The sequence below is a fragment of the Neofelis nebulosa genome, chromosome 13, assembly GCF_028018385.1.
Source record: "Neofelis nebulosa isolate mNeoNeb1 chromosome 13, mNeoNeb1.pri, whole genome shotgun sequence".
Lineage (NCBI taxonomy): Eukaryota > Metazoa > Chordata > Mammalia > Carnivora > Felidae > Neofelis > Neofelis nebulosa.
In genome coordinates, this window is record NC_080794.1 from 66,061,976 (window position 1) to 66,085,712 (window position 23,737).

At 36.3% G+C, this 23,737-nt stretch overlaps 1 protein-coding gene across 5 annotated transcripts in view; it reads right to left on the bottom strand.

The window, feature by feature from the left end:
• The window catches only part of NT5C2 (5'-nucleotidase, cytosolic II), a 101,431-nt gene that overhangs the window by 47,721 nt on the left and 29,973 nt on the right, over positions 1-23,737 (bottom strand). For 4 of the 5 annotated variants that reach the window (XM_058697642.1, XM_058697643.1, XM_058697644.1 and 1 more), the window contains one exon: positions 302-375. In XM_058697642.1, the coding sequence (XP_058553625.1) occupies positions 302-375 (74 nt within the window). Of the gene's footprint in view, positions 1-301; positions 376-5,244; positions 5,432-23,737 lie in introns of those variants that run through there. The other variant, XM_058697645.1, reaches the window with a different exon arrangement.

The window sequence follows — 23,737 nt, forward strand, 5'->3', positions numbered from 1 at the left end:
ATAGTTCAATAAAGTAAAAGCCAAAAGTGCCCTAATATACACATTAATGTATAATGTCACTGCATTATTTCTTACCAGGGTATCTAAAGTAATTTAGCTCTACTTATCTTTACCATCTAAATCTCAAGGATAACTGGTAATTTCAATAGTCATAAATATCAATGGAAAGAGCTTTGATAACAAGAGCTTCTGGTAGCTAAATATATGATTAAATCAAGGAGTGTTTATTAATTGCCTGCTGTAGACCCACTGTGTTATGTCTAAACCAGAAGTTCTTAAGCAATCAAAAAGTGCTACTCACCAGCAAGTGTGTAATCCATATCAAAACCAAAACACTTTATTTTTTCCATGGCTAAACTTCGGTTCACAAACACCCTAAAACAAGGAACAAAAAATAATATCTCAATTAATACTGAGACAAACCAAAAAAAATTCATAATTTAATGAAATTATTTGGCTATCTTTCTAGATTTTTTCTTCACTTAAACACCAATACTTAGATTCATAAAAAAAATTATTCAAGTCTTTCTTATACCATAAGTGAAATCAGGTAGTATATGGAAAAACATGTATTTTCTTATTGTGTCTTGGTGTTAACAATGCCACGTGAAGATTTCAGAGAAGATTTCTCCTTTTCTAAGACTGACCCACCAAGATAAGTTTATGCCTGAGATTTTATAATACATTCACTCATTCATTTGTAATTTATTTAATAAGCAGAGGCTCATTTAAAGCCTACCATGTGCCAGATACTAAAGATATAAATATATATAGATTCATTCCAATATTGAATGCCTACTTTATCCCCAACAAGGTACATGATACACAGTGAACAAAAGAGTACCTGCCCTCATGGAACCTCTATTTTAATTTGCAATCTCTATCCTTGAGGAAATTCAGCCTAGCAGGAGAAAGACTTATACACAAATAATTTTAGCAATTCAATAATTGCTATACAATAAGACAGAGGAGAGACAGCACCAGTTCTTTGGGGACCAGAGGAGACGTCTGAGCTGAATCTTAAGCAATCAGTAGAAGTTTTCCATTTGGACAAAGCAAGAAAGGCAATCCAGGCAGATTAATCAGGCCAGGACAAGGTTTATAGTGAACTATAAAAACATTTACAGTGGCTGGAGTTGAGGGAGTTTGCTTTGGTTTTGCTTTTCCATTTGTTTTTGCAAAAGGAGGTTTTCCAGAAGGTCAGGGGTAGGAGGGAAAGGGCAATAAAAGCTATGAAACTAGAGGTACCTAGGTGGATCAGCAGGTTAAGCATCAGATTCTTGATTTAGGCTCAGGTCAAGATCTCGTGGTTGATGAGACTGAGCCACGCATTGGGCTCTAGGCTGACCCTGTGGAACCAGCTTGGGATTCTCCCTCTCCCTTTGCCCTTCCCCCGCTCTTGCTCTCTACCTCAAAATAACTAAATAAATATTAAAAAAAAAAAAAAAAAAAGCTAAAAGGTTAGGAATCAAAATCACGAAGATTCTGTATGCCACGTTAAAGTATGGACTTTATTGGGCAGACAAGGACAAATTACAGATTTTGAGGAAATGAAATAATCAGTTTCAAATTTCAGAAATCATTTTTGAAGACACAGGGAAAAAACTGTAATAGCATGGTAAATCATCAATCACCATGATGATATTCTGGGGTAAGTTCTAATCATTTCTGAAAATAAAAAAATCCTTTCCATCTGATCCCCAGCTTGATAGCCTCTTATTATCAAACCTTTTCTTTGCCTTCATTTTATAAGTAACTGTGAGAAATAAGAATGCTACAAATCACCTAGAAAAATTGATAAAAATAAAGATGCCTGGTCTGGGCTCCCCTATTAATGACGTAAAGGTCAATAATCTCCCAAGAGGAGAGACTGTACCAGGGGATACAAAAGACTCCACTGGGCACAAAAAGAAGATACTAGATCTTCTACTGATACTTCATCACTTAAAAATGTTGAATTTACGTATGTTTTCTACTATATATACGTAAGGACAAGAGTACAGGAAGGGATGAATGTTCTGCATTTTAACTGATGGGATACTGAAGAGTTTGGGAACCAATTTTAGGCAGTGATATTTTGAATTAAAAAAAATTTTTAAGTTTATTTATTTTGAGAGAGACAGAGGCAGCGTGAGTGGGAGAGGGACAGAAAGAGAGGGAGAGAGAGAGAATCCCAAGCAGACTCCATACTGCCAGCACAGAGCCCGATGCAGGGCTCAAACCCACGAAACTGTGAGATCATGACCTGAGCCGAAACCAAGAGTCATACACTTAACAAACTGAGCCACCCATGTACCCCATGATTTTTTTTCTACTCTTCAGCAACTCATATATTACTATTTTAAATTTTAACAGAGAACTTTTCCTCTCATCTCAGAACGTATATATGAATTCTAAATGCAGCTCTATAAAACCCTTAGTTCCTGAGAACTAAATCCTGAGAATTAATGCCAGTATTGGTATTTAGCTCCTTATCTCTGTAACACTGTAGATTAACACTCTATTTCTCTAATGGGATTATGTACATCAATTATGCTTTAACTACTTTATCTACTAAGTACAGATGAGTTGTATATGAAAGTCATTGTTTAGAATCTAGGTAATACTGAGTGCTGTATATTAGTTTTGCCACTGACCAATGGTGAACCATGTTTTATATAAAAAGTACCTATCAGGCCTATTAATAATTCATCTCTTACCCTAAATTATTGTAAAAATGTTCTTTGCACATGATGTATATCTAAAACTAGTCCTTTGCATTTTTGGCTTCCTCTGCAGATACGTATTTTCCTTTTCCCTTTTCTTGGGGCTTCTTTTCCCTTAATTAGACCTGTTTGGTGCTCTGGCTTCCTATTTTAAGTTGCCTTAATATAGGTCCTTTCTTATGGATAGGAGGGGGACAGACGACTAGTGGGTAGCTGAAAGATACAAGGAACTACAAGATAAATGACACCCATCCAAATTTTTTTTTTAATTTTTTTTTTTAACGTTTATTTTTGAGACAGAGAGAGACAGAGCATGAACGGGGGAGGGTCACAGAGAGAGGGAGACACAGAATCTGAAACAGGCTCCAGGCTCTGAGCTGTCAGCACAGAGCCCGACGCGGGGCTCGAACCCACGGACCGTGAGATCATGACCTGAGCCTTAGTCGGACGCTTAACCGACCGAGCCACCCAGGCGCCCCCCATCCAAATTTTTTAAACACCCCCATAACCACAAATATATCACCAAGACCCTTCCACCACTTCATCAAATGTCACCCTGCTTTTACTAATAAAAGCATCTACTTTATCATCACCTTTTCCCAGTTACATAAATCCTTCTGAAGGCAGCACAAGAGGGAGAAGACACAAAGTAATGATTCTAACTCTGGAAACCAAATGTTGCCACTGAAGCTTAAGCTTTTCAAACACACTCTCCGTTCAGGCCAGAGGCCAACTGCATCAAATCCTTGATCAGAGCCCAAACAGCTGACATGCCTAAAATATTCTATGGGAATTCAGGCAGGAACGGACTGGGAAGATTATTCTTCCTTGTGATACAACCCAGGAGGGATATACGTTGGGACACATAATAAAAGAAACAGCTTTGTTTCTGATAGAAGAATGATGTGAGCCGGTTTCAGACAGCTAAAATCACAGGGAAAAACCCAGACTTTGCTAATATCGTTCCATCAGTGCTAAACGTAGAAAGAAACTACCAACAGACCCAGCAAAATAGCTTACCACAGTTTCTTTCTTGGTCAGAAGAAAAATTAAGCCTGTACTCCTCATCACATTTTTTTAAGGATACGAAGATCATAATGCCCCTTAAGGATTATCCATACAAACTCTTGGAATCACATATATTGGGAATATTAAAATCTATTGTTTTGCCAAAATAATCACTGCTAAATATCCATCAAATTGCACTCTTTCCTCTTTGATTAACTTGTCACTTTATTCAATCAGCACATTTGTTGAAAGCCTGGTACAAGGCTGGTACCACTATGTGACATATTCCCAAAGCTGTTCTTGAGGGAGTAGCCTGAGTGAGAAAAGACTTTTTAGATGCCTAATCTTAGGAAATAAGATGTCCTATGAAGATCTTCCACCAAATACCCCTTTTATCTTTCCTTTTTCATTCAAAATAAGTAACCTCATTCACAGAAACAATTCCTGAATTTAAGAAAGAAACCATCACTTCTGTCTCCCCTTCTCATTTCTATTATGAAACAAAAGAAAAACTTCACATAGATTTTCATCTCTTCTTTCCCTAACTTATGCTATAAAAACATGGGAGGAAAAGGCAATAGGGAATTAAATCTAATTCATGTGCAAATATCTAAAGTGTATTAAGTAAAGTTATAATGACAAAAGGGAACAGGTGGATCAAAGAAAACTATAATAATATATATGCTAAGATTTACAAAGATCATAAACAACCAAATGCTCAAAGTATGCACTGACTTCAGAAGAGAGGCAGCCTACAGCCAGAAATATCATGTCTCCAGGATACAGTCTTCAAGAGAAACAATCTCTTGGCCTCAAACTAATCACTATTCTTTATTACTATAACCAAACAAAGTATTAGGTATTGTATCAGTTAAAAGACTGGGTCACTGTCCCACCATATATTTATAACAAAAAGATAATACCTGCTTAGAGAACTCAAAAATTTCTATTGGTCCCAGGACCTTGACTCTATCTTTGCCAATGTCAATTTACTTGTGTCACTTTTCTAAATTATTAACCAGTGGAACACACTCCACTGTAGAGCTCCACTTCAAGAATGTGAATACAGTTGTGAAATTAACTTTCCAAAGCTTGCTTTAAATAAAACACAAACTCTCCATTCTAGAAAGTGTGACTGACCTAAGCATCCAACCTTACAATGCAATTATGAGGCAGAAATTCCTACATAGTAAGGCATTTGCAAGATACAGATTTGAGCATTAACAAGAGAAATGACCTTTAGGAAAGAACACATAGGAGCACTATAAAACCAGGCACAGATTTCAACAGAAACACAAATAACAGCTTTTATCATCATATTCCACTACAATAAGGCATAAAACTTAAAGAAATTCTATCCAAGTAAATATAGATATTAACCATAAGAAATAAGACTAATTGTTTTAAGAACAGAGATCTAATATCCTCATGGTTAAGGAACGTGAACATGCAATTTACTAAATTTGGAATTTTGTAAATAGCAAACTCTTAGTGGTTTTGAGATTTAACCCATAATTCAAAGCAGCATTACCTCATCTGTCACTGGTTGCCGTTCTGCAATGTGTGAAACTATGAGTCAATTAGTTCTTGAAGTCACATAACAAAATTCTTCTTCAAGTCCCTAGTACAATTTATTTTTGTGTAACTTGAACCTAACTTCAAAAAGACTGTTTTGGTCTGAATCAAGTCCCTCTAACAACACGTATCTTCTGAGACAGTGTTGGAGAAAACTCTTCTGTGTCTAATTTAACTTGTCATTGGATATCACTGTTGCCCCGCACAAATCCATTTGGAATAGAGTTTCTTTGGCTATGGTGAACTTTATCCCTAGCTCCTCCCCCCACCTACGAGTCACAATTTCCTGGCCAAGGGCCCAACAACAGTTACTGCAACAACAAATGAGACTAAAGATACAAGTACAAAACCTTGGGTATATTTTGGTTATGGGTTTGTGTAATAATATACTCAAAGTCTGTTGCAATCAAAGAAAAGAAGTTACAAGTGCTTTTTTGAGAGTGCAAATTTAGATTATGAACCAAACAACGTCTCTCTGTGAGTGACTATGTGTGTATGTTTACTTAATAAAAATATGCTACAGTGTGGATTTCTGCTGAAAATCTAATTTAGTGTCTTTCTTCCCAAATTAGTTTCTATTTCTGCTTTTGGCATTCTCATTTTACCACTCAAGCCTAAAATCTAGTTAATATCTTTTTACTCTTTCCTCTCCCTCAAATCCATATTATCTCATGTGCCTTAATTTAAATTTTCAAATGTCTATGGAATCCAGATCATCCATTTCATACTGCTAACAATTTGTCCAGGTCCTTATTAACTCATTAACTCTTAGCAATCACCTATGAATTGCTCTGCCTGCACAGTAATGGCCAGATTGACTGCTTTCAAGTAGTGTTACCCAAAGAGTGGTATGTAATCTACAGACGAATGCTGGCCTGTGAATAGTCGTTACTAACCCATGACATGACACATACAGAAATCGCAAGTATTTAGAAACTTTTATAGCAAATGTGAAAATTTTACATTTGTTGAATGTAATAATAAAAAATGTAGGGGTGGGTGCCTGGGTGGCTCAGTCGGTTAGAAATCTCACGCTCTCTCTCAAAAAACATACATTAAAAAAAAAAAGTAAACTTACACATCTCATTTTCCTAGTAATTCATTTTTATTATATTTTATAAACATATACTTTGACAAGATTGGAATTAAAACAAAAAAAAAACTGGTCCCTCATCACTGATAATTTAAGAAGCACTGTCCTAAAGCTCAAACTCCTAAAGCCCATGTTGGCTTTCCTACTTAATATTAATAACCTTTAGACATTCCTCCCTACCTACCCAAACTAACACATATTTCTGTATATTCCAGGAGTTCAAAGCTTTTTACCATCTTTCCAAAATCACTTTTATCTCACGTTGATCCACATCATGCAGCTTTTGCTCTAATAATCAAAATGAACTACTTGCTATTTCCTAAAGGTGCCCTGAGGCTTTGTTTATGCTGTTCCCTATACCTGAAATGTCCTCCTCAGTTATCTCTAATTTTTCAAGATGCAACAATCTCAAGTGATTTCTTCAAGAAACTATTCCGGCTATGCCACAGAACTATCTGACAGTGATGTTTCTGGGTCTCAGATTACTTTTGTACTTAGTGAAAGAGACTATAAAGTTGTAATCCATGTAAGAGGTTTGAATATTCAAATATTATTTTGGCATGTAGTATATTTTGTCACATATATAAAATATATGGGTAGTTCTCTTATTCACTAGATTATAACCTTTGTGGCCAGGATTTACTAACTTCCCAAAACCTAGCACAGGGCCCTGTAAAGAATAGAGACAATATTTAACTGAGAACTGGGTTTCTTTTGGGGGTAATAAAAGTGTTCTAAAATTAGACAGTGGTATTGGTCGCACAACTCTGACTATCCTAAAACCACTGAATTGTACACTTTAAAAGGGTGAATTGAATGGTATGTGAACTATATTTCTATAAAGCTGTTATTTAAAAAACATAATGCCAAGACCTGTCTTTGTCTCTATCCTTCAATAAAAAGTATGCCTGGTGATATAATATATATATATAGGTAAGAACTTTCTAATTTATGAAATGGAGTCCTAAAAATTGATATTCAAATACCACTCCTATACAGACACAACAGAAAAACTGGGGACTAGATTTTAAAAAAGCAAAAATCATTTAAGTAATATTAGTTTTTGTTTTCATAAACTTCAGCCATTAATCTACTAATTTATCTGAATATTTTCTCTAAGGAACACCCTAAGGAGGGATACATTTTATTTATCACTTTATGCCAGAAGAACAGCACCCTGTGATTTAAAAGTATGAACAAGGACGCCTGGGTGGCTCAGTCGGTTAAGCAACCGACTTCAGCTCAGGTCATGATCTTGCAGTTCATGAGTTTGAGCCCCGCATCGGTCTGTGTGCTGACAGCTCAGGGCCTGGAGCCTGCTTCAGATGTGTCTCCCCCTCTCTCTCTGCCCTCCCCAGCTGACACTCGGTCTCTCAAGAATAAATAAACATTTAAAAAAATTAAAAAAAAAAAAAAAAGTATTAACAACAAGGAGCGCCTGGGTGGCTCAGTCGGTTAAGCGTCCGACTCTGGCTCAGGTCATGATCTCACAGTTCAAGAGTTCAAGCCCCACATAGGGCTCTGTGCTGACAGCTCATAACCTGGAGCCTGCTCTGGATTCTTTGTCTCCCTATCCCTCTGCCCTTCCCTTGCTAGTACTCTGTCTCTCTCTCTCTCTCTCTCAAAAATAAATAGAACATTTTAAAAAGTTTTTTTAAATATTCACTTTTCTTATTCAAATACTCAATAAAAAAATGTTCCAGGGAAAATAAGTGACTGTGGTGGCATGCACAGAGCAAAATTAAAGATGATTAAAATTAAGAGGCCATCAGTTGTAAAACTCACCCATATTATATGCCACTAAAAGCAGGGTGTGGGGGTGGGTGGAAGGGATGCCCAAGAAAAGTTAGAGCCTCATAAAGCTACAATACCACAGAGCTATACCCATAATATGAAGAAAAAGAAGAAATAAATCTACAGCACTAAAGAAACACACAAGAAAATTTGTACATCTCAGCCCTGACACAGTCTAAAGGCAGGGGGGAAAACCTCCCTTTGGGAATTTGAACAGTCATGTAGTAAGTTTGTGGTCCACATTTACATTGCTAGGATGGTTAATATTGCCCTTAGGTGACTGAAAGAAATGAAATCATCTGGAAGAACTCAACTTAATTCTAGGTGGTATATTGCTAGATGCAGCCCAATTTCAGAGATGTTTAGATGTGAAAAAAATGTGTATAAAATACTAAGAGTACTTACTGGTCATACTATCCACTAAAGCTTTCAAAGCACACTTTAAGGAGATTCTCTTTAAGGAAGAGACATTAAAATTCCTTTCACCTTCTTTCCGAAATGAAGGAACTGAAGTAATGAGAGCAGATGGTGGGGAATAAAAGAGAAGACTAGCAAATGAAGAATATACAAATTAAGAGAGACACCAGAGAAAATATCAGTACTTCTGAATATAAATTTACTGTTCTAGAACCTCAGTCTAAATAAATACAAGTTTTTCCAATCCTTTTTTTCATATTTTCCTCTAAATTCTTTTTCATTTTTTTCTCCACAAATTTTTAAAGCAAAGACCAATGTATGGAGAATAATTTATAAAATGGAGCAAAATACAAAGGTTAAATTTTGCAGAATAAAAATAAGAAGAAAGTATGATTATCCAATGTTATTAGGCAAACTTAACAACTGTACTCACTGTGCTATAATGGAAAAGAGAGGTCAAAATCTAGAAGTTACAATAAAAGCAAATGATAAAACTCATTTTGACCTCTTACCTAATAGAAAGCAGCACTAGTAACTCTAGTTACTCTAGAGGATCCAACAACTCTAAAGGATCAGGAAGCAATCATGACACTAGGAGAGTGCATTTTTCCTGCATAACACATCCTAAATCATCTGTATTCCCCCAAGTACATTCCCGTAAAGAAGAATAAATAATAACCTTTTTATTCACAAAATTTTAAATAAGCAAGTTGAGGAGCTTCTCAAGTCTCATCCCCCACCAACTTTATTGAGGTATCATTTACTCAACATAAAATTCACCCATTTTAAAGTTTGGTGCATTCTGGCAATCATACACACTTATGTAACAACTACCATAATCAACCCCAAATGGTCTTTCAAGTCTCTCTTTTTTAAAAGATTTTATTTTTGGGGCGCCTGGGTGGCGCAGTCGGTTAAGCGTCCGACTTCAGCCAGGTCACGATCTCGCGGTCTGTGAGTTCGAGCCCCGCGTCAGGCTCTGGGCTGATGGCTCGGAGCCTGGAGCCTGTTTCCGATTCTGTGTCTCCCTCTGTCTCTGCCCCTCCCCCGTTCATGCTCTGTCTTTCTCTGTCCCAAAAATAAATAAAAAACGTTGAAAAAAAAATAAAAAAATAAAAAAAAAAATAAAAAAAAAAAAAAATAAAAGATTTTATTTTTAAAGTAATCTCTATACCCAACGTGGGGCTTGAACTCAAAACCCCAAGATCAAGACTTGCATGCTTGACCAACAAGCCAGCAAGACACCCCTCCCTCATGTCTTTTTGCAATATCACCCCGACTTCTGCCCCAAGCTACCACTGATCTATACTTTCTGTCACTACAGTTTTCATATAAATGGAATCAAATAAGCTATAGTTTGTGCCTGGCCTCTTTTTTCTTAGCACATTTCTGATACTCATTCATGTTGTTACATGTATCAAAATTAGTTATTCTATTCCTGAGCAATATTCCATATTATGGATATACCACAATTTGTCTATCCATTAAGTTACTAGATACTTTGGGCAGTTCCCAGTTTTTTACTATTATAAATAATGTTGCTATAAACACTCACATACAAATCTGTGTGGGAGATATGCTTTCATTTCTCTTGGGTAAATACCTATAAGTGGAATTACTAGGTATGTTTAACATAATAGTTGTGGGTTGTTTTTTTTTATTTAATGTTTATTCATTTTTGAGAGAGAAAGGATGAATGGAGGCAGAGAGAGAGGGAGACAGAGGATTTAAAGTGGTCTCTGCACTGACAGCAGTGAGCCCCTTGTGGGGCTCAAACTCACAAACTGTGAGATCATGATCTGAGTTGAAGTCAGACACTCAACCAACTGAGCCACCCAGGCACCCTGGTCATGTTTAACTTTAAAAGGCATTGCCCAAACGTTTTTCTCTTTTGTATTCTCATCAGCAAGGCATAAGAGTTCCAGGTGCTCCATATTGTCAGTATTTGGGTTTTTTGGTTTTTTTTTAAATGGTTATTTATTTTAAGACCGAGGGAGAGACAGAGCATGAGCAGGGGAGGGGCAGAGAAAGGAGACACAGAATACGAAGCAGGCTCCAATCTCTGAGCTGTCAGCACAGAGCCCCACGCGGGGCTCAAACTCCCAAACAGTGAGATCATGACCTGAGGACACTTAACCGACTGAGTCACCCAGACGCCCCTACAGTGTTTTTAATTTTAGTCATTCTAGTGGGTCTGCAATGGTATCCCATTGTATTTTTTTAATTCATATTTCCCTAATGACTAATGCTGTAGAGCATCTTTTCAAGTGCCTATTGGCCATTTCTTTTTCTGTGTGGAACATCCTTTCAAATCTTTTGCCCATTTTTAAACTGGGTTTGTCTTAATTGTTGTGTTGTGAGAATTCTTCATATATTTTGGTCATAAGTCCTTTATTAGATATATATGTATTGAGAATATCTTCTCCCAGTCTGTGGCTTGCCTTTTCATGTTTTTTTTTTTAATTTTAATGTTTATTTATTATTGAGAGACAGAGAGACAGAGCATGAGCATGGGAGGGGCAGGCAGAGAGAAGAGGAGACACAAAATACAAAGCAGGCTCCAGGCTCCGAGCTGTCAGCACAGAGCCCAATGCGGGGCTCAAACTCACAAACCACGAGATCATGACCTGAGTTGAAGTCGGACGCTTAACCAATTAAGCCACCCAGGCGCCCTGCCTTTTCATTTTCTTAATGGTGTCTTTTAAATAGCAGAGTTTTGTGTTTTTTTTTTTTTAATTTTGACGAAACCCAATTGAACAATTTTGATTTTCATGTTTTTATGTATTTTCTCCAAGAAATTTTTAGCTAATTCAAGATCACGAAGATTTTCACCTACACTTTACTTTTTACTTCTATATTTAGGTCTAGATCCATTTTGTGTTATTTTTTATATACGGTTTGAGGTAAAGGTCAAGACTCTTTTTTTCTGAATGAATGTTCAGTTATTCCAATCATTGAACTATCTTTGCCTCACTGTTAAAAATCAATTGACTATGTATGTGAGGGTCTATGAAGTCCCTATTAGGTTTCATGATCTATATATGACTATTCTTACACTAATACCACAGTGTCTCCAATATCACAGGTTTACATAAGGCTCAAGTATAATTTTTGGTGATTTAACTTAATAACAATCTTTTCCTATTACCATTAGGAAAGTATTTCACAGATATCAAATGATATCTATGTCTAAATATTACACATATACAAACTGTGAATATTAGAATTCTTTTCATACCAAAATGCAAAATTTATCTATTTATTTCTAAAAACAGCAAAGGAGAATAAACTCTGATTTCATTTATATTATCCATACATTTCAAATGAACTTGCTCAGGGAGCCTAGCTAGCTTAGTCGGCAGAGTATGGTTCAGCATCATGAGTTCAAGCCCCACATTGGGGGTAGAGCTTACTTTTAATTAATTAATTAACAAATAAATAAATAAACAAATAAGCAAGCAACTATAAAAGCTAATCTTCAAAAAAAAAAAAAAAAAGTGAGGGGTGCCTGGGTGGCTCAGTCGGTTAAGCGCCCAGCTTCGGCTCAGGTCATGATCTCACAGTTCATGTGTTCGAGCCCTGTGTCGGGCTCTGTGCTCACAGCTCAGAGCCTGGAGGCTGCTTCAGATTCTGTGTCTCCCTCCCTCTCTCTCTCTCTCTCTGCCCTTCCCCCACTAGTACTCTGTCTTTAAAAAATAAATGTTAAAAAAATAATTTAAAAAAATGAACTTGCTCATTACCTATTCATACAGCATGGAAATTGCCCCAGGGGCTCCTAGAAATAAACCTAAAAGAATTATCTCAACCCTTATGGTGTCCTTTGGTTTATATAGATTTCTTTCTAACTAATTCTAACACACACTTTAGGGAGAAAATTAATACTAATTACTTTCTAAGAATTTTGACTGCACCTAGAAATGTAGTTCTTTTTTTAACTGATTTTTTAATGTTTATCTGTTTGAGAGAGAGTGTGGGGGAGGGGCAGAGACAGGTAGGGAAAAGACAGAATCCCAAGCAAGCTCCATGCTGTCAGTGCAGAGCTCGCTGTGCGGCTTGAACTCACGAACTGTAAAATCATGACCCGAGCTGAAATCAAGAGCTGGATGCTTAACTGACTGAGCAACCTAGGTGCCCCTAAAAATACTGTTTTTAAATCTACAAACCAGCTTTATAAACAATCATGTGTACAAGACTGGCCAATATTACCAGCATCTGTGATCATCTTTATCATAAAAATTGTTTAACAACTGCAGGTATAGCTGATACTAGAAAGAAAACATACTAACCCTAAAGAGGCAGTCCTTTCTAATTTTCACATTTAAAGAAACTTCAAATCTAGTGATGTCATGAGAGTTCTAAAAATAATACAGAATTATTATGCCCATGGTTGTTCTCTAATGAGATTTCAAATTACAGTAAAGTGGGCCAATTTTAGTTTGCTCAAAATCAACACATGATTAGATTTTTTAAAAACTGTAAACATGGAGCCCTGAAAGTATTCAAAATTTCTAACAGAACAAAGAACTAGAAAAAGAATTAAGAGCTTCCAGAAAATCAAAATTAAAATTTACTGCATTAAAAAAATTTTTTTTGTGATCTGCGTCCTACTTAACCAGAGAATGTCTCTGAAATTAACTAGGTCTAGTTACGCTTGAAGGTTAGGAGTAAAATAATTAGTATGCAATCATTAACTTACATGTCACCTATTATAGTAGTGACAAAAAGAATAGCAGTAGCAATTCAAACTCTGAGGCTTAAGAAACAATAATATAAAAACAGTGAAAACCCTAACATGGAACTATTTTATATTGCAAAGTAAAAAGGCATAGGGGATTCTATTCAAAATTACTTTTTGTCTACACTTCCCAGAAAGAAACAAAATCACAAGCCGCCTTTCACTGAATCTTTCACAACATTTTCCACAGGCACAAATTATTTGAAAATGCCTTTGAGCTTTTAAACTTCACTCATGTCTATATAAAATTCTTTGGAAAGACACCCCTATTTATTTCCAGTTTTCATAAACACTTGCCGCAGAAAAACAAAATCAGTTTACCACAGAGTAAACAGCGTGCTTAAAGCTCACTAAATTCCTATGGAGAGTATCCATCCTCAATGCTGTCTTTCAAAATAGCAATAGTAAAACTTTATAGTAGAGTATATGTGAAGCATTAACAACGTAAGCTTTCAGCTAAATTTCTTTCAATCTCTCACTCTACCTTCTCTGTCCGGCTGGTAACACTGCTTATTAATCTTCCAATTCACAGATGACTAGAACATTTTTTTCACTGAGAAAAATGAAGGAGAAAGAATAATAAACTCACTTACCCTTCCTTAGACATTCTCAAAGATCTACTTCCTCTGGATGAGAATACAGGATCAACAAACAAGCTTCAATGATCTTTTGAGAACTGTAGCTCATTTGTTAAAGCACAGAGAACTCTGGCCCTGAGAGGCCCAACAAATTCGGGCACAATGCCGAACCCTAACCAGGCAATATCTCAGCGACCAATAGCCTCAGCTTTAAATACTTGAAAACCTAAGAATAATAGGAAAAAATTGGAGGGCAGAAAAAATAACTAATAGTCTGAATTGTTTAAGACTGGCCAGGTTAGGAAAATGACAAGTTCCCCTAAGAGACAGGAATCATTAGAGGCAAACACACAGAAAAAGCAAATTTACCCCCTAATGAGGCCTGCCAATAGTAAGCAAACAATGAGTTTCACAGAATGGAGTGGCCTTAGTCCAAATCATTTTTAGTTTTCTCTGGGAGAAAAAAAAAAAAAAATCAATAGGATAAATAATACTATGTCTTAATTCTCAATTTAGTTATTTCCTCCCTTAGAAAATGAACAATGTGAACTACAGAGGAAGGAAGTATTTATATGCCAATCATATTACAGAAGGAATATAAAGTATTTCCACTGAGGTCTTTTTTTCCTGATCATTAACCGCTTTTAAGGAAAACATCTGTGTTCACAAATATTTTACTCCATCACCTGAAAATTTCAGCTCATGTGGAAAGAAATTTACAGATCTTTGGCATATGGGGGATAAATTCAGAACATTCTAGAGGTTAATTACAAATTTCAGAGCAAGTCGAAGTTTAAAAGACAAACATCTGCAAATTTCCTTCCTCCTGACCAAATATAATGCATAGGGATTATGCAACAAGGGGAGAAATAAACAAGTGTGTGAAAGTCTAAGAAAACTGAGATGTCAAGTAAATCCTTCTACTGGTGATTCAAATTGAAAATAAAATATACATACATACCTTCAAGAAATACTACATGAATTAAAGCTTAAAAAAAATTATCTCTTTAAATATTACCTAAATATCTTACTATAAAGGTTTCTATTAGTCATTAAAATGTTTAGTCACCAGTAACTAAAAGCACTATACCTGAAACTAAAATAACACTGTATGTTAAGTATACTTGAATAAATTTTTTAAATAAAAGCACTATTAAATGCTATAAATTCAAACTAAAATTGTTTTCAGTTTATTTAGAAAAGCAGTATGGTGTAACGGAAGAAGAATGAGCACTGGAGCAACTAGGTTTAAATTCTAGTTTCTCCACTTTCCTGCTCTGGAACCTTGAGTAAGTTATACATGCTAAGCCTCAGATTTTTTACCTATAGAAGACAGATAACATCTGGTAGGGTTATCGTCATTTGTAAGCACTCAAAAAACTTCGAGTGTTGGGGTACAGTAAAGCAACTGGGTAGCTTGTCAAGCATTATCTCACCAAAATATCTCTTGAGAAATATTTTTTTAATCCAATTTTCAAATTGTACATGAATATAAAGAACTTTCACCGACCATCCTCAAACCAAATTCCATAAATACAGGAACACAAACTGAATAGGGAAAAATGATCTAATCCTTAAGACTGCCAATTTCCCCTGGCTTCCCTGGATTTTCAGTTTGTGGCATCACAGCTCAGTGTGGTGGAAATAAATGTAATTACTAAGTTTAAGCCTTTACTACTTGCAGAGAAAGGGAAAACAAAAATTCTCACTTGGACAAAGGGTATACACACTTACATGTGCTTCCTGTGCAAATGATACTGCACTGTTTGAAGATGATTAGCTCTTTCAAACTTCGTATGGATAGTCAAGAAATATTGAATCTCTATGTGCCTGGTACCCATAATACAAAGATAAACATGGCAGCCCTTGATTTTAAGGAGTTCAAAGTCTAACTGGGAGGAGACCCACTCACAAAGCTTAAAAGAAGTGTGTTACTACAGTGTTAGAGATATGCACAACAGAGAGATGCATCTATAGTCTCTTGCCTGAGTCTTTCTGAAAAGACAAAATGTCCAAGTTCTTGTTTTTTAAACAGATATTGTGCTAAGCACTTTATATTATCTCATTTAATCTCAAATAACTCTGAGGTATATATTATTCCAATTTCACAGATGACAAAACAAGACTATAGAAGTTAAATACTGTGCGGGCGCCTGGGGGGCTCAGTCGGTTGAGCGTCTGACTTCAGCTCAGGTCAGGATCTCATGGTCCGTGAGTTCGAGCCCTGCATCGGGCTCTGTGCTGACAGCTCAGAGCCTGGACCCTGCTTCAGATTCTGTGTCTCCCTCTCTCTCTGACCCTCCCTGTTCATGCTCTCTCGGTCTCAAAATTAAATAAACGTTTAAAAAAAAAAAGGAGTTAAATACTGCGATTCTAAAGAAACTAAACGGAATAATGCAAAATGCTAACCTAAGGTCCAGCCTCTTAATCACCATGATAAAAGGATTAGATTAGCAGGTGTTAATCAGGCTAAAAGAGTAAGTGGAGAACATTTCAAAAGAAGAGGAACTAAGAATGAAAAGCAACTTAACAGACATTAGGATGTGTAGAAAAAAACAACAACAACCCTAGACTCAACTCAGAATTAATGGAATAAAGTTTGAGGCAGGGAACTGCTCAAAATGAAAGTGAAAAGAAAAGAGTCAGTCTTACAGGACCTCAAATGTTATGTTAAGGGGCTTAGAATTTATCCCATTGCACAGAGGATGTGATGCCACTGAAGGTTTTAATCAGAGTGATAATTTGATTTTAAAAATAGATTTTCAGCTATGAAAAAAGATTCAAATCTTGCTGTATGCAACGACATGGAGCTAGACAGTATAGTGTATAGACAGTATAGAGCTAGAGAGTATAAAGCTAAGCAAAGTAAGCAAGTCTTAGAAAGACAAATACCGTATGACTTCACTCTTATGTGGAATTTAGGAAACAAAACAACCAAAAAAAAAAAAAAAATGGATTTGAAGAGAACAAGGCAAAGAGATCTATTGGGGTTACTGTAGTAATCCAGGACAATGAGGACCAGAGCCTGGACTAGTATTATCAGGAATGAAAAGGCCAGAATCTATAAATGACTAGGTTCATATTAAAGCACACATATGCAGGGGCACCTGGGTGGCTCAGTCAGTTTAAGCGTCGGACTTTGGCTCAGGTCATGATCCCACAGTTTGTGAGTTTGAGCCCTGAGTCAGGCTCTGTCCTGACAGCTCAGAGCCTGGAGCCTGTTTCAGATTCTGTGTCTCCCCCTCTCTCTGCCCCTCCCATGCTTGTGCTCTCTCTCTCTGTCTCTCAATAATGAATAAATGTTAAAAAAAAAAAAAAAATTTAATGCACACATATGCATGTATTCTAAATGTATTGAAAAGGGACTACAAAGATGATCTCCAAACTACTAATGGTGTTCACCTGTGAGAAAGAGGTATGAGGATGAAAGGGAAAGTGAAGGGGAACTTTCATATTCCACTCTGCATTTCTGTACTCCTGAATATTGTACAATAAGAATTTACTTGGGGCGCCTGGGTGGCGCAGTCGGTTAAGCGTCCGACTTCAGCCAGGTCACGATCTCGCGGTCCGTGAGTTCGAGCCCCGCGTCAGGCTCTGGGCTGATGGCTCGGAGCCTGGAGCCTGTTTCCGATTCTGTGTCTCCCTCTCTCTCTGCCTCTCCCCCGTTCATGCTCTGTCTCTCTCTGTCCCAAAAATAAATAAAAAACATTAATAAAAAAAAAAAAAAATTTAAAAAAAAAAAAAAAAAAAAAAAAAAAAAAAGAATTTACTTGTGCTGACAGCACAGAGACTGGAGCCTGCTTTGGATACTGTTTTTCTCTCTGCCCTCCCCCACTTCCACTCTTTCTCTCTCTCAAAAATAAACAAACATTAAAAAAAAAAAAAAAGGAATTTACTTAGGGGCATCTGGGTTGCCAAGTAGGTTAAGTATCTGACTTTGGTTCAAGTCATGATCTCACGGTTCATGAGTTCGAGCCCCCAACTGGGCTCTGAGCTGACAGCTCAGAGCCTACTTGGATCCTCTGTCTCCCTCTCTCTCTCTGCCCCTTCCCTGTGCTCTCTCTCTCCTCAAAAATAAGCCAACATTAAAAACAAAAAAGAATTTACTTGTCTATCACCTAAATAATTTTAAACACTGCTAAAAAAATAATTAAGGGATTAAAATTTGGGGGGCACTTGGGTGGCTCAGTCAGTTAAGCATCCGACTTCAGCTCAGGTCATGATCTCACGGTTTGTGGGTTCAAGCCCGCATTGGGCTCTGTGTTGACGGCTCAGAGCCTGGAGCCTGCTTCAGATTCTGTGTCTCCCTCTCTCTCTGCCCCTCCCTCTCTGGCACTCTCTCTTTCTCTCTCTTTCAAAAATAAAAGTTTAAAAATAAATGAATAGGGGCGCCTGGGTGGCTCAGTCAGTTGAGCTTCCGACTTCGGCTCAGGTCATGATCTCACCGTCTGTGAGTTCGAGCCCCGCGTCGGGCTCTGTGCTGACAGCTCAGAGCCTGGAGCCTACTTCGGATTCTGTGTCTCCCTCTCTCTCTAACCCTCCCCCGCTCATGCTCTGTCTCTCTCCATCTCAAAAATAAAATAAAACATTAAAAAAATAAAAAAAATAAAAAAAATAAAAAAATAAAAATAAATGAATAAATAAATAGATTAAAATTTGGGATTATTGTGTTTAACTTCTGAAATAATTTAATTTCTGAATGGATCTATTAACAATTAAAATTTTTTTTTTTTAATTTTAAAGAGAGAGTGAGAGCACAAGTAGGGAAAGGGCAGGGGGGGGGGCTGGGGGAGAAGGATGGGGGGGAAGAGAGAGAGAATCCCAAATAGGCTCCACACTCAGTACAGAGCCAGACATGGGGCTCTATCCCACAACCCAGGATCATGACATGAGCCAATATCAACAGTTGGATGCTCATCCAACTGGGCCACCCAGGTGCCCCTAAAATTCTCTTTTAAAAAGCCTTGGGGGCGCCTGGGTGGCTCAGTCAGTTAAGCATCTGACTTCGGCTCAGGTCATGATCTCGCAGGTTGTGAGTTTGAGCCCTGCATCAGGCTCTGTGCTGACAGCTCAGAGCTTGGAGCCTGTTTCAGATTCTGTGTCTCCCTCTCTCTCTGCCCCTCCCCCGCTCATGCTGTCTCTCTCTCTCTGTCAAAAATAAATAAATATTTTTAAAAAAAGAAAGAAAATATATCCAAAGTTATTGAGGAGGAATATATATGAGACTGACACTTCTGATATGCCTTTTGTGTAACTTTAACTTAAGCTCAGTACTAGTATATTGAATAACATATGATGTTATAAAACAGGATGCATTATGTAACGTTATATATTAAATGATAAATAATACAATTAAATCCGTAAGAATGGAAAGAAGAAAAAAATACAAGTAAAAAGTAAACAAATGAACCTAATTTCACTGCATACAACTACCCTAACCATAGTGTATAGAAAAAGAGCAAAAAAGAACTAATCCAAATAACTTTAAAAAAACAGGCATCTGATTACATACTATTAGTCACTGGCAGGGTAGAGTAAGAAAGCAAAAGTAATGCAACAAATTCTGAACTTTTTATTTTTTTTATTTAAAAAAATTTTTTTAAGTTTATTTATTTATTTTGAGACAGTGTGAGAGAGAGCAAGCAGGAGGGGTAGAGAGAGAGGGAGACAGAGCAAATCACAAGCAGGCTCCACACTGACAGTGCAGAGCCCAATGTGGGGCTCAAACTCACAAACTGTGAGCTGAAATCAAGAGTCAGACACTTAACTGACTAAGCCACCAAGGCACCCCAAATTCTGAACTTTTTAAAAGTTTGTTTGTTATGGTATGAGCAAATCAATTATGAAACTATTCTAGATGTATTATTAGAATGAGCAAATGAGTAAAGATGTTGATGTTGTGAAGATTCGGGGTTCTCTTTACAGAACAACAGATATTTTCATGAAATCAAAGTAAACAAGGGGGCACCTGGGTGGCTCAGTCAGTAGAGCGTCTAACTCCTGATCTCACGGTTGCAGGCCCAAGCCCTCTGCTGGGTGTAGAGATTACTTAAAACTAAAATTAAGGAAAAAAAAAAAAAAAAAAAAAAAAGTAAACAAGAAAGAAACTTATTGGGAAAAACTGGAATTAGAATAGTACAAACTCATGATTTCAAAAATATATGTAAGAATGTGTGTACTCAGTGAAAATAATTTTGACAAATAAAGGTAGACATCTCTAGAATACTCCACCCAAAACAAGCAGAACATGCTTTCTTGTCAAGTACATATAGAAGATTATATAAGAATGAGGTGCAAATCAACAGCAAAAAGTTTGTGGGACATTCACAAATACGTGGAAATTCAACAACACATTCCTGAATAACTGATGTGTCAAAAAGAAATCATAAGAGAACATAGAAAATACTTCAGAGATCACTCAAAAATACACAACATATCAAAATTTAGGGGATACAGTGAAAGCTGTACTGAGAGGTAAATTTATAGCTTTACAACGCATTTATTAAAAGAGAGAAAACATTTCAAAGCAATGACCCAAGCTTCTACCTTAAGAAATTCAAAAAGGAAGAGCAAATTATACTCAAAAAACAAGCAGAAGGAAGCAAACGATAAAGATCAGAGTAGAAATAAAACAAAACAGAAAAACACTGGAGAAAAGTAAATGAAACCAAAGGTTGGTTTCAACAATATAACAACATTTAGCTAGAATGAAGAAAAAAAGAATCAAATTACTAAAGTCATAAATGAAAGCAGACACATTACTACTGACCTTAAAGAAATAAAAACAAATAGAAGAGAATACTATAAACAATTGTATGCCAACATAATAGGTAAAAGAGATGAAATGGACAAATACCTAGAAACACACAAACTACCAACACTGACTCAAGAAGAAATAGAAAATCTGACTAAACCAATAATAAGTAAAGAAATTAAGTCAGTAATAAAAAAAAAAAAATCTTCCAACAGCACAGGCAACCTCAGTCCTGGGCTAAACAGTGTACAGACACAAGTAGCCCTGGCTACTTCAGATAGATGGAAGCCTTTTGTATTTAAGCAAGTTGGAGGGGAGGGGTGACAGAGGAAGTATGAGAGAAGAAGGAGATGTGAACATTAAGTTATTCACATTGTCCTGATGCTGAATATGGATGCTGGTATATCCAAATATTGACATAGTTCTTGTGTTTTTCAATTTAAGAAAGAGAATTTGAAAAATCTTTTTTGGTTGTATAAACCGGTTATATTCATGACCTTGTATGTATTTCATAAAGTGAATATCAATAAATACTGTTTAAAGTAAAAATAAAAAATCGTCCAACAAAGCTGAAAATTTATAGCTTCCCTGGTGAACTCTATCAAATGTTCAAATAAAAATTAACACCAATCTTTCTCAAATTTTTCCATCAGAGTTGAGCCAGTAGTACATCTCAATACCTAAGCCAGGAAAAAGAAAATATAGAACAATATCCCTATGTAGATAAAAAAAAAAAAAAAAATCCTCAACAAAATACCAGCAAACCAAATCCAACTAAGTACAAAAACCACATGATCATTTCAATAGACACAAAAAAGCATGTGACAAAATCCAACACCCTTTCATGATAAATACATTCAACAAACTAGAACTAGAAAGGAAGTTCAAACTAGGAATAAAAAGGAATTTTCATAACCTGATTAAAGGACAGCTATGATAAACCTGCAGCTAACATCATACTAAATGATGAAAGATTGCAAGATTTCTTCCTAAGGTGAGGCAAAAGAAAAGGGATGTTTACTCTTACTAGTCCTGTACAGCGCTGTACTGGACATGATAGCCAAAATTAGGCAAGAAAAAAGGCCTCCAAATTGGAAAAGAAGTAAATCTATCCTTATTTGCAGATGACATGATCTTATATGTAGAATCACTAAAAAATCCACAAAACAAACAAACTGTTAGAGCTAATGGCTATTTTGTTTTTATGCCATCCATATATCCTCGGTAGTGAAGAATTAGTCTTTTGCCCATTTCCTCATTGGGTTGAATTTTTAAGTTCTTTATATATTCTGGAAAGAAATCTTTAACAGATGCGTGATTTACAAATATTTTCTCAGTCCGCAGCAGCCTTATACTTAATAGCTAAAAACCAAAAAGCTCTAAGGTTCATAAACAGAAAATAGATGAACAAACTGTGGTATACTGATAACAATGGAAGGCAGAATAATAAAAAAGAACAAATTACTGATACACACAAAAATATAGATGAATCTATCTCTCAAACATTACTTTGAATAAAAGAAGTCATACACAAGAGTCCTTGAAGGTGAAATATGCTATCTAAATATGAGTAACATGTCTTCAAACGGAGTTTCTTTCTATGGATTTCATTAAATCAAAGATCTGCTATCTCTCTTTTCTTTAATTTTTTTTTAATGTTTATTTATTTTTGAGACAGAGAGAGACAGAGCATGAACGGGAGAGGGTCACAGAGAGAGGGAGACACAGAATCTGAAACAGGCTCCAGGCTCTGAGCTGTCAGCACAGAGCCCGACGCGGGGCTCGAACCCACGGACCGTGAGATCGTGACCTGAGCCGAAGTCGGGCGCTTAACCAATCGAGCCACCCAGGTGCCCCTTAGATCTGCTATCTCTTATTCTCTCTCCTCCTTGCCACTGCCACCACCACTTTTCTATTTTACTTTTAGGTAGGTTTTTGGAAGAAGCATAAAGGGAATGGAAGCAGAGAAACAAACTGAGAATGTTTTAGGATCCAGTATCTTTTTTTGAACAATAAAGTTTAGAGAATCTGTATTCCATAAAGTAGGATCACCACACATTATGAAGAGAACTTATATTTAGAAGAGACCAGGAATACCTATGATGTAAAAAAAAAAAAGGTAAATCACTGAAATTTTTTAAACTTTTCATGCTGAGATAATTCTAGATTCATATGCAGTAGCAAGAAATAACACGGAAAGATTCCTCTATATCGTTCACCTAGTTTCCATCAAGGAGAAGATCCTGCATAAATACAGTACAATATCACAACCAGGGAACTGATATTGATACAATTCACCAACTTTATCCAGATTTCACCAGCTTTACATGCATTCATGTGTATGTAGCTTCATGTAATCATCACTGAAGTCAAGACACAAAACAGTTCCAATCATAAGGATTCCCTGTGTTATTTTTTTACAGCTATGCTCACCTCCCTTCACTTACCCCAATCCCTAACTCCTTGCAACACTACTGTTCTTAATCTCCATAATTTTGTCATTTCACGAATGTTATAGAGATGGATTCATGTACTAGGCAAACTTTTGAGATTGGCTTTATTAACTCAGCATAATTTTCTTGATACAGCAAAGTTGTGTGTATTGATAGTTCATTCTTTTTTATTGTTGAATGGGATTCTTCAGAGCTAATATTTTAGGCAAAAAAATAGGGTGAAAAAAACCCTTCCCAGCTCCTGAATCCTTATCTGCCATTCCCTAGGAATATGAAACACTATTCAAAGCATTAGAATGATATACTAACAAAAAAAGTTTAACACAGTTCTGATAACTCGACCTCACTCTTCTTATTCTGACAAGATATATGCCATCTGTATATTATTTAAGGAACACAGCTGCTTGACATTTCTGAGGACCTCTCTCTTCCATGTGATTTTCAATTCATAAGATGGCTATTGAAATCTTATCAACTTGTCCATTTGACTATTAAAACCCATACTAAAATGACAGGTTAATTCAGCTTAATCAACGATACAACTAAAACGCTGAATGACATTCATGTGATATGTACTAAGTGGTTAAGTGAGAAAGAAATTAAAATTTATCAACATGGCAGTCTC